The sequence below is a fragment of the Silurus aristotelis genome (genome assembly GCF_946808225.1).
Source record: "Silurus aristotelis genome assembly, chromosome: 5".
NCBI classification, from domain to species: Eukaryota; Metazoa; Chordata; class Actinopteri; order Siluriformes; family Siluridae; genus Silurus; species Silurus aristotelis.
The window spans coordinates 1,559,583-1,571,932 of NC_139578.1; the positions used below are offsets into that span (position 1 = coordinate 1,559,583).

Genomic DNA, 12,350 nt, shown 5'->3' on the forward strand with positions numbered 1-12,350 from the left:
TTATAAAGCATTGCTTTGTTGATATGGATGTTTGTTTCTTTTCCTGCATTGTTACATTGGGATAAAATGGTATTTATCCATCTGTGGCAATCTCTAGCAAAATTCCTGGACCCCCAGTTGCATTGTCCTTGATGGTATTTATACTTATTTATAAAGTTTTTAATATCCAGCTTATACTTATTCACTGAAATCAGCCATCTGTCTATTTTGTGTTTAAAGTTATTACATTTATAATCCAGAGACCAAAATTTGTATCAAAAATTCTTGTCTCTTTATTTGCCTGATGCTTTTGTACATAGTGATTTCCAAGTGATACAGGGATACTCTCTCAGAGTAGTTGAGGGGTTAAGTGTCTTGCCCTGAGGGTGACAGCTTGACGATGCTGCGTTTTGAACTCATGACCGCCAGCACATTGCCTTCACTGCTGAGCCAGAAGCAGAGGGACAAGACAATCTCTCAGCATGCCAATAATAATCACAGGGTTGACTATAATGTCCTGTGCTACAGAGTAGAAGATTGTAAGGTTTAGATTTAAGACGTGTGGTTTATTTGACAGTGATTTAAGTAGTATAAGGAATCTGTTTCAAGGATTAACTCATCCTAATTTGCCCCTTACAGCCCCTGAAAATGCACTGCGGAAGCTGCTCACTGGTCACCAGCTCCGGGCACCTGACAGCTGGAGGGCAGGGCGAGGGGATTGACAGGGCCGACTGCGTGATCCGAATGAACGATGCGCCGAGCGGCCGCGGGTTCGGCCCAGACGTCGGCCGACGCACCACCTTGAGGGTGATCGCACATTCTAGCATGCAGCGTGTCTTACGCAGCCGCCACGAGCTGCTCAACTCCAGCCATGACACCGTGTTCATCTTCTGGGGCCCAAGCAATTACATGCGGCGGGATGGGAAGGGCTTGATCTACAACAACCTGCGCCTCATGAACCAGGTGCTCCCCAAACTCAAGGTCTACATCATCTCCTGGCAGAAGATGCTGCAGTTCGACGACCTCTTTAAGAAAGAGACGGGCAAAGACAGGTAAGTTCAGTTAATTGTGTACCAAAGCTTGTGTCTGGACAGTTTTCATGAGATCCAGTATGCATGCTGTTAAATGAGACATTGAGTGTAAATGTCAGTGTTTGGTGACCTGCTTTAATTTTGAAAGAACATTTCTTCGTGATGAGGAAAAGTAGATGTAAATTCCAACCCTAGAGGGAATCCTGTTTGAGCTAATTCCCTCATAATTACAACTTTTGTTTATTTTGCCTGGGGTTGGTTGGGATTTAAAAAAAACATAAAAACCCCAGGGATTTTGGTATTAAGCTTAAATGTTTACTTAATGCTACAGTACTGCGGTTTTATGTATTTATTTATGTCTTCGGGCATTCTGGTCCCTAAGCTTGCAGTGTGCAATATAAATAGAATATACCACGTTTGTTTTTGGAACTCTTGACGATTCGTAACAATCCCATATTCGCAATTTCGCTTTACATGTTTTCCGAACTGGCACGTCCCGAAGTAATCCAGTAACGACACGATTATCGGGCGAATAAGCCGGATTTAAAGATTCACCAATTCCACGGGGTCTAATTACAAAAAAGCAATACAAATATTGCTACTGATTAATTAGTCTAAATGAGACACTGGCCATCCTTGGCTTTTGCTTTACGGCACATTAGTATTCCCTCCACACTGCGAACTTCTCTAATGTAATCACCCTTTTTATCTTTAATCTCTTGTTTACTTGGAGGAAATCTCCTAGGTGGCACAATGGGGTGGAGGGGGTGTAAGTTGGTTGAGCAGGAAGACATGAGGATGAAAGAACGAAATTTGCTAGGAGAAACCTGCCAACGCCTTTTCCGCCAAAAGCCTCTGTTAGATGTCAGTGTCAGATGGGCGAGCAGTTGCTGCTGTTGTAGTCTGTGTTTGCCTGACACGTTCGCAATTGCAAAGAGCAAACTCGGCTTGTCAAAACTGTTCTGAGGAACTCTGACAGGCTTGTTGCTTAAGATCTCCAGAGCTGCCACTGCTGCTTGTCTATTCCTAATAAAAATTTTGTTAATTATATTACAACATTTCTAGGGCAAGTTTGATTCGTTGGTTGAGTGCACACATTATTTTGGCAGTTTTAATAACATCCCTTGTTTACATTTCTCGGATTTTTAAAAGCCTTTGTTCAACCTGAACAAACACTGAACTCGCATTTAAAGGCTTCAATAAAACAACCAATTCTTGGATACTTCGCCCCGCAATTGTCTTCGGGACATCGTATTAATCATGTACCTTTTATTTTAAGTTTATTGTAATGTGATCAAACCCTCACATGTTGTCTCCGCATTTGACTGTGAAACCTCCCCATCCTGAATCTGTAAATCATCTCCATGTGTCAGGCTTGTCATATTCAACTGGCAGTGTTCAGCCATATTTTTTTGTAGCACATCATTTAAAAAAATCTTGACAAAAGATCCAGTTTCTTTCTTCCCCAAAGTGCATTTGATATTCACTGCAACATCGGGCTGTTGTCAGGGCCTCAGAAAGACCAAATGATTTGACGTTTGTTGCACAACGAACCAAAAGGAAAAGGTTTGGCTGATTGAAAGAACATGCTTAGCAGAATGGATGTAAAACAAGGATGTCATGAAGTCTATAAAGCTGTGTTCGGGTTCACGGTTTTCTTTCTTTTCTTCTCATTAATGGGGAATACATATTGCACCAATAAACAGATATCACTCTACATCCTTATCCTCTCTATGGCAATCTGAAGTAACCAAAAGAATAAACTCATAAGGACAAAATAAGGAATCACCACAGGGGACTATGTACACTCTCTATAGTAATGAAGGAACTCTGAGTAGTACTGTTTCCCTACTGATTAGACAGGGGCCACTTGAGGAAATTTGGACACCATTTGACTATGTCCCCTGTTTATTTTCTGGTAGTATTGCCGGTCAAGTCCTATCAAACCGAAAACTCAGGGGAGCAACAGCTAGAATAATATCATCTCCCAATGGTTTGGAAATATCTGTGGCTCTGCAAGCAGGAGCTTAAATCTTTGGCTGGGCATAGAGAGTTTCAGACTGATGTTAGTCAGTGGAAGAGCTTCAGGAATACAGTCTACTTGTTGAAATACAGAACTGAATGCACCCTCGATCACTTGATCATCATCATCTGTGACACCAACAGGAGTCATTACTGCCACAACACAAACACATACTCTATTCTCTAGAGTGCTGTACACAGGCTAAGCGCTGTCAGGTGCAATTACCTTCACATACAAAGCTTCCAGGCTCAAAATTTGGGATGTGCCTTAGTTGTCCAGTGGAATTAAGTTTTTTTCCACCCAGTATGCCACAGTAATTCTCATAGCAACTGTACATGGATTTTCACGAAATGTGAAGCTGCAGGAGCAAGAAATAATGAACCATCTGGCCTTTCCTGCTGAACTCTGAACTCACTTTGACGTAAATCAATCGCATGCATTTCATTCCATTAATCCTAGGCATCTGCTGGAGGCTCCTGATTTTAGCAAGCACCTTCATCTTTATAGTTTTATGGCAGAAAATGATGAAAAAGATTAGCCCTGAGAGTTTTCCTTGTTGTGTAATTGCTCAGGGCTCTGATTCCAAGAGAACAAAACTCATGCATTGGATTTTACTAGGAAAAGTTCAAATCTGCTTGATTATTCTTAACCTACCACCTATTAAATATTTGCACAAAGTTCTTTCAACCTTAGGCCAGGCCAACTGCTTGCAGCAATCCTCTGATAATTTTATATTCTTTCCTCATTGGGTCATTAATGCTCATCTTTTGAAATCAAACCAAAGGGGCCTTATGCTTTGCTGACACTCGTAAAGCTGTTACAAATGTAAGCCAGGACCTACTACAATGAAACCATGTCTTCAGAAGATGCTTTATTTGTGACATATACGTACATTCCAGCAAACTGAAATACTTTGTCCTTCACACACTCTGGCTTGTTAGGAAGCGGGGGTTCAAAGCACAAGATAAGGTTTAGAGAAGATAAAGTACCCAACAGTTACAGTTTGGCAGTGCTGGAGATTGAACCCCTAGCAATCTGATCAAAGGTGCCACCATTGCTCCATTTAGGGCTTTAAATTAGGGTCAATAAGTGGCATAAATCAAGGATTTTCACACTAGGGCACTAAGGACCCCTTTCACTGTACTGTAGAATCACATGGTTTCTAATTGGTGGTCCATCATCAGGAGACATCATCGAATCCTGACAAAAGCTGTACTACATTCTGTAGCTTGTTATACAAAAGGACACATAAAATGGGTGTCCAATCTTTTCCACAAAGGGCCATTGTGGGTGCAGATTCCAACCAAGCCACACCAGATTCCGAAAAAATGAGTCTGCAGCTTGGCTCATATTCCTGCTCTACAGTCTCTCTTTCCCATCATAGAAACATGAACCAATCTTGGGTATTAGTGACCTCATGTATGTGGAAGAGGATATATCACAGTGTCTAAGTATCGGTTGCTAGATAGCAGTTACATAATAGGGTGGAATTTGGATACAAATGGGGTAAAAACAATATCTTAGTTGTTGGAGCTTGTAATTCTGGAATTTTCCAACATCTGACCGCATTAGGTTCAAGTAAACCTTCCAGTAGATATAATATATTTACCCTCTTTTTGCGATCTGGATTAAACCCATGTGAGCAAAGAAAAGAACTTGTCATCCATTGGTGCAATGTGGTAAAAACTTCAGCACACTAAAAAAAATGAGGTGAACACAGCATCCCAGAAAGCATATAATTTCGACATTGAGTGAACGCTCAATTTGCTGATATTCACAAGAGATCATAGATGGAACCATGATGCCAGATGGGCCCCCCTCTTTTTTTTACACAGGTAATTTCCCAGGTAATCAGGCTACCTAATCAATCACCTCCTGTGATGTTCTTCGGTAATGGTGTTTGTTTTTTCATTGTTATTATTTGTTGGGAAGTCATTAGGGCTTCAGGATCAGATGGCAGAACAGGAGAGTTGATGAGCAGTTGATGATAATGATCAGTTATAGTTAGATCACGTCAACTGGGAACCTTTCGGATGGCACTCGCACTCGGGGGTTTTGCAAATAAACTCCAATTTTACCGATTTGCATAATGTAATTATAGCATTGCAATCAATCACTGACGCTTTCTCTTTTTCCTCTTTCTCTCTCTCTTTCGCCGCCAGGAGGACGTCTAACTCCTGGTTGAGTACGGGCTGGTTCACGATGACGATAGCCCTAGAGCTGTGCGACCGAATTAACGTTTACGGCATGGTGCCTCCCGATTTCTGCAAGTAAGTCACAAATCTCCTGCTTTAATCTTTCGGCATGTTGAGTAAAAATCTATTTTGCTCGCTTGGAACGGCGTGTCATAATGTTTAACACCCACCCCATGCTGCTGCGTGCAAACTGCAATCTAACAATAACCAGGAGCAGAAAATGAGATGATTTATTATGCTTTTCCACTGAGGCGTGACCTCTTTCAGGCCATTCGAAAGCTTTATTGTGTTACAAGGAATCAATTTATTCCACTTATTCTCCTGAACCAATTCAGGTTAATTGCCTTGCCTACGGTTATTCAGCACCAGATTAATTTGGGAATCTGGGAATGTACTTTCTCATGTACTTTTTTGCGATTTTTTTTTAAAAGAAACATGTTACGATTCTCCACAGGGAAACCCAGCGCCCGTCTGTCCCATACCACTATTATGAGCCGCTGGGGCCAGACGAGTGCGCCATGTACATCTCCCATGAGCGCGAACGCCGGGGCAGCCATCACCGCTTCATCACCGAGAAACGCGTCTTTTCTAACTGGGCGAGGACATTCGACATCCATTTCTACCAGCCCGACTGGAGTCCACCACCTTTACCCAAAAACAGCACAGGGACCACAGGGTTGCCTCAGTCACGAAGGACGTGACTCCGGAACTGTCCTGTCCGCAGGCTTATACGTTCGAAGAGCCGACTTGCTTGCTTTTTTTTTTTTTTGCAGACTGAATAAACAGGGACCTCAACAAACATCAAGTCGTTCTTTGCTCTACAGATGGGGGGGCATTTCCAATCAGTTTGCATTCATGGTACTTTTTGGATACCTGTGTTTAAGTTTTACGGGTTTTTTTTTATTTTTTGTTTAAAACCCCTTAATCTAGATGCATGTGTAGAGAAGCTGATGATAAACCTAACCACAATTAGTCTTAAGGTTAGAAATCAGTCCTGGATGAATCTTTCTAGATTTATCTACAGTACAGTACAAAGTACAATACACTGTTATCTTCAAGAGGCATGAAAAGGACATTTATCTATAAATGGATGATTTTAGCTTTTTTTTGAGCCGTACAGAAAAAATGATTGCCGTTTATTTTTTAAAGGGTTTTAAATATGATTTATTATTAATCTGACCATCGTATGTTTTTTTTATGGAGGTTCCTTTTTCCTTTGCTTTGCAGAATTCTCAGGATCTGTTGTGTTTTCTAAAATCAACTGTATTGTATATAGTAGATCATACAAGGTACATAAATATATGTAAGCTATTTAAAAACATTTCCATTAAACTGTACAAAAAAATATATATTTTAGGCCCATAGTCACCTTATGGCTTTGGTGTTTGATGTTTTTTTCGTTTTTTTAAGTGACTGAATGGCTTATGAGGAAATAATGTCGCCTTTGTATTACTATCGTAGAATATATTTGCTGTATAATATGCAGATTCGCTAGAATTGGAACGATTTCTTCCACTGTGGTTCTCTAACTAAAGAAAACTCAAGAGATTTCTAATGGAGATTTTTTTCAACTGCTCAAGCATTTAATAGCTCAAGCATCAATCACATGGTTGTTTGTTCACCTCCTGTCATAGAGACACTAAATTGGACGAACCTATAAACTGGAACTCTATTTGCATTTAGTAAAACACTTTTTCCTCCATTTGCAGGTGACGGAAATTCAGCGTATTTTAAACGATTTCTGACTATTAAATGTTAGTCATGATTTTCAAAAGGTCTCTGTTACGTTGATGCAATGCTGAGGGAAGAAAAACTGTAAGAAGTGGTTCGATTGAAACAGTGAAAGGTTGTGAGTTCAAATCCACCAAGTTGCCATTGCAGGGCCCCTAAGCAAGGCCCTGAACTGCTCACTTGTATAACTAAGATAAGTCACTTGGATTAGGGGGCGTCTGGCAAATGCTGTAAATGTAAAAAGCCTACTATTATATTGATATTAAGGCGTAAACTGAGTAACGCAAACTTTGACCTGTTTGGCGGAAAATTGGCCACATTCCACTTTTACAGAGAGCAGGGAATTAATCAGCCGCTCGACTGGTGATCTAATTTCCAGCAGAAAGAGGCAGGAAATCAGCGCTTATGCTTATGTACTCTGACTTGCAAATGCACCCCCAAAAAAAAGCCTCCTAAGAATCTAAGAAAGTGTTGACTTTTCTTGCTAGCTTAAAAAAAAAAAAAAAAAACGGTCCAGTAGCCAGATAGCATCTGCTCGGCATGGGTGTAATAGAGGTTCCTTTTCACTGATTACTGCCGGTGTGCAGTGAAATACTCAGACTATTCAGGAACTCTAGATACTCAAAGTAGCTGTACATAGCCTTGCAGAAGTCTCCATCCCTTGAACTCTTCATATATTGCATTGCAAAACTAAAAGCAGCACTATGAGGTCTAGGGAGCTTTCAAAACAAGTCCAGAACTTACTTCTGGAATCAAGGTTTTGGTTTAAATATATGAAAATCTGCCAAACATCCTGTAGAATGACATTATGCTGATTATTACAGACTGCAGAACAAAGAGGTATTGCTATTGATTAATGTGTTGCTACCACCACCATGTTTTACCATGTTCCAGTTGGATAAGAAACTAAAGGTTTTTGCAAACTTTGTTGATTTGACATACAAATTTAATGCAGGTAAGGTATATAATCAAGTCACTTCAAGTCATAATTTTTTGAAAATTTTTTATTTAATTCCTTTTAATTTTTTTAATAAAAAATCCTGATTTCCAAGAATCATTAACCTTTAGAATAAAGCAAGATTCAATTGCTCAAGCATCAATCAAGTGGTTGTTTGTTCACCAGATATCAAAGAGTTCCAGAAATCACAGATGGTGAAATGAGAATTAATTAGCAATACATTTTTTCCTGAATAAAAATTCCTGATTTGCTTTTCCCGGCTTTTTCACCCATATGCTTCTTCTCCAAACAGACGATTCTATAGGACGTCTTTAAGTGCGAGAGGATCACATTTTCCATTTACTCGAACTGCGAGACTCAAACCTCTTCCTGTTCCAATGTGCACAAAGCCAGCTCCATGAAGATCTGCTTTATGTGGGTGTGGAAGATCTCAGTTAGTCTGCAGTAGAGCTCAAAACCCTATTGAACACCTATGGGAATGAATTGAAACTTCAGTTGAATTGGAACCTGACTTTCCCAACACCATTGTCAAGCTAAGTACAGCACGTATACAGGTATAAAGAAGTATGACGTGGCCTTGACGTGAAGAATTGTACGCTATGTATAATTGTACTATAAATATGTCATTGTCGGGGATTTCTATTTTAATGCACGTAATGTATTCTTAGTAACCAGAGACAAATTAAATCATTGATTCATCTCCTTTAATCACTTCAAGCGCTAATATGTGCTGGGCTTTTTATAGGAGTCCCTTAGATTGGACTCAATTATACATGGCTCCATGAATGTCTAATCTGATTATAGCTTGCAGCTGTAAAACAAGAAAGGTGACGTGGAAGCTGCTTTGAGTCTGTGTGTAATCTTTTCCCATATTTTTAATCTGACGAAACAAGTCCAGATACGCACGAGGCGCACGGATTCGCCATCCATCAATACACGCATTATTCTCGGAGACGCTAACGTTTCCCGCCTGTCTTCATCTTAGGCTAGCGGCGTGGATCACCGAATTAACATCGCTTAAGTTTGAATGGTGTCACTGGCGAACAGCGTACGTTATTCCAGGCGCAACAGCAAAGATTAATCAGACTCGACCGATAGCTGTTTCCAAGCATTCCCAGGAAAAACATAGACATTATTTGAATAGATTCGACTGCCAGCGTCCTATCGATTTCTAGGCCGTCCTCTTTAGGGTGAGTTATGCGACTTCCTGGAGATTCATTAAGGACTCGCTCAGCTCCTGTGCTGCATCGCGCTATGCTAATGTTATGGACACCGGCGATAATGATTTTGGATGCAGTTAATCACTGTCCAGTTCCTGCCTCTAGCTGAGTGTCTCGATACCAGGTATGTCGGTGCGACTGGAAATCCGCCATCATTTCGAATTCTGTAATTCTCCCAAGAAAGCTTGTAAGCATTGCTAATAATAAGACTGTACAGACTTGTCCAATGGTGTTTGTATCACCATGCATTACACAGTCAAAGGGTTATAGACTATAAGATCGTCTCCGTTTTGGAACATCTCATTCCACTCGAAGTCTCCAGTTGCTCTTAAAATGAGCTCCACTCTTCTGAGAAGATGTTCTGCGAGATTTCACTCATCCACAAGGGTGTTCATAAAGTCAGGTAGTGGTGTAGGCGAGGAGGACTGGGGTGCAATCCAATTCATTCCCAAAGGTGTTCTATAGCAGACCAATAAAAACACACCAATGACCAAGCATTTCTCCATGAAGCTGGCTTTGTGCACAGGGGCATAGTCATGTTGGAACAGGTTTGATTGAAGGGAAAATTTGATGTTAGTGTATCACATATCCAGATATTGTATACAGCTGTGTACCTCCAACTTTGTGGAAACAGTTTGGGAAGAACGACATTTGGCTATTTGGCTAAGTGTGCTGTCCCAGTTCTTTTGTAGTCGATACACTCGGTAAAATATGACTCCAATAAAAGTCTATAATGTTCCTATTATCATTTTTAGTGCAAGACTCTTTACTCAATCCACTCAGTTTATGTAAAAAGACTCGCATGTGACTCTCAGCACACTGATCTATTAAAAGAATCATATTAATGAGTCAAACACTGATTGATTTTTATTACAATTACCCAAAACCTTAAAAAATTAAATAAAATAAATCAAATAAGGTCACGTGTGATGTAGCGATTTCAAGTCTGGAGTTTCATCATCATTTATTCCTCTCTAAATGTTCTGCTTGATGTTGAACTGATGCTGAACTGTATGTTGGTGATCAGTAGATACACCAAGCGCCAATCAGAACAAGTTTCAAACAGTGCGTGCGCTCGATCCTGATTGGTGACTCGCCGCGTGTTTGACCAGTTATGTTTATATACAAAGAAACAACTGATTGTGCAAAATGTAGTTGAGTAAAAAAAGTCCAATATTTGACTTTGAAATGTAGTGAAGTTACAGTCTCACTAAATGGAAATCTCATCTCATCTTTTCCCACTTATCCGTACTTTGGGTCGCGGAGGCAGCAGTCTAAGCAGATTCCCCAGACACTTCTCCGTGTCCAGGGATCGGGCTGTCAAGGCCCCCGCCTTTGACTGCTGCCCAATCCTCTCAGCACCGGTCTCTTACGATCCCTCCTGCAGGTGGTGAGCCCACGGGAAGGCGGCCCCACGTCGCTCCGATGTCACGGTCCTTGGTTTATTTTTCTCGTAAGGGTCCCCTGGAGCATAGAGGGTTAAGGGCCTTGCTCAAGGGCCCAAGAGTGGCAGCTTGGCGATACTGGGGCTTGAACCCCCGACCTTCCGATCGGTAACCCAGCGCCTTAACCGCTGGAGCCACCACTCCCCTAAATGGAAATAAAGTACAGATACGCAAAAAAGCTACTTTACTACAGTAACGAATGACATTTACTTCATTATTGTCCACCACTGTTTATTTGTGCATTTGAAGCAAAAAAGGTTAGTGTAACTGAACAAGGTGATGGCCGGAGTTCCTGTAAGTATGTACGTAGTGCATCTGTATCAGGTGTCGGTCGATAAAACGCTACTCAGAGCTCTGAAATCAAAACGAAGGACCTGTGAAGCCTTAATTGTGTAAAAAAAAAAAAAAAAAAACGTTCCAAGACAAATGACAGTTTAATATGAGAAGCGTATCGATCCACTAAAAATAGCAGCCGCTTGTTTTCCCTAAGTGCTTATCTTCTACAGGTCACGATTAGCTTGGAGCGCTGCTGCTCACCTTTCCGGAGAACTCCTCAATTTCATGATTCTCCACTCAGCCTCTTCTCAGACAGTCTCCTGCTGTAGCTTCAGAACAAATGTCATCTCTGGAATCGTTCTGTATTCCATAACATTTTCAGCCTGACACCTGCAGTGCCTTCTTACCATTTCATTCCGCAGAACCCCCAGAGGTCCCTCTCTTCCTGACCCTTCTGTACAGACGTCTGTCTTCAGTTGTTTGAGACTTCATGAACTTCGGGAAACCTGAGGAACTGTCTGAGTGCTTGACTGTCTGAGTGCTTACAACAAAACGCACTTGTTGAAGATGTAATTTTTTTTGAAGATATTTCTTCTCAATATATCTAACTATGAAAAACCACAGTTTAAACTTTTCCAACTGTAGACTCTCGGCTACGAGAACTTTACCAACTGTAGATTTTTGACTTCGAGAACTTTTCCCACTGTAGACTCTCGGCTTCGAGAACTTTACCAACTGTAGACTCTCGGCTTCGAGAACTTTTCCCACTGTAGACTCTCGACTTCGAGGACGTTTCCCACTGTAGACTCAACAAGAACTCTGGTTAAAAATCTTTCACCATAATCAGAGGGGAAACTAATGGCACCTTTATGGACTCCAGACCTGTAGGAGTTCCCAACAAGACGTGAGTAGCTGTGGAACACCACGATCAGGACTGCAAGCATAATTTGAGAGACATTTGAGAGGTTTCTTCTTTTCGCCTGGACCCCGTTTCTGTTTGTTTCTACACTGAGCTGAAAAAAGAGGGGAAAAAAAAACACCTGGCACAAAAGGACAGCGAGGACACGTTTGGCGTTGAGGGATTTCCAGTGTTTAGCCGGAGGGTTTTAATGTCCTGCTGCTGTTCCGATCCATTTTTTTCCTCTCCTGCACGACAATATCTGGCTGAGAGACCGGGTTACGGATGTCCTGCCGAGATAATGGAGATAGAAACGGTCCCAACACACACACGGCCAAACACAACAGTAGAACTATTAACTCAGGATGAAGCGCTCGGCCTCACATAAAAATCTTGTAATATAAGAATTACAGAGTGCTGTGTTCTTCAAGTTCATTTCTTCTGCACTTTCACAATTGAACTTGTGGAACTAGGAGCTCCTGAGCAACTTTATAGAACAGCTCAACATCTAAAACATTACAGATCTAACAGCAACTTCTCCATGCCAGAACCAATGATGGAGAAACAGTAGATGTAGAAGGTTATTTTGAGAAG

The 12,350-nt window shown here is 41.1% G+C and overlaps 1 protein-coding gene and 1 long non-coding RNA gene across 2 annotated transcripts in view; one reads left to right on the forward strand and one right to left on the reverse strand.

Moving 5' to 3' along the window:
- st6galnac5a (ST6 (alpha-N-acetyl-neuraminyl-2,3-beta-galactosyl-1,3)-N-acetylgalactosaminide alpha-2,6-sialyltransferase 5a) overlaps positions 1 to 6,891 on the forward strand; it is a 30,649-nt gene extending 23,758 nt beyond the window's left edge. The window contains exons 4-6 of the mRNA XM_083541354.1: positions 619 to 1,031; positions 5,196 to 5,303; positions 5,683 to 6,891. Coding sequence (XP_083397480.1) covers positions 619 to 1,031; positions 5,196 to 5,303; positions 5,683 to 5,929 — 768 coding nt within the window. The 3' untranslated portion in view covers positions 5,930 to 6,891. The remainder of the gene's footprint in view (positions 1 to 618; positions 1,032 to 5,195; positions 5,304 to 5,682) is intronic.
- Positions 5,715 to 10,995, reverse strand: LOC310726120. Its single transcript, XR_014533640.1, has 3 exons — positions 10,724 to 10,995; positions 7,243 to 10,347; positions 5,715 to 7,177 (listed from the first exon to the last, which is right to left on the reverse strand). It is a non-coding gene; the product is annotated as an uncharacterized lncRNA (long non-coding RNA).
- Positions 10,996 to 12,350: the final 1,355 nt, after the last annotated feature.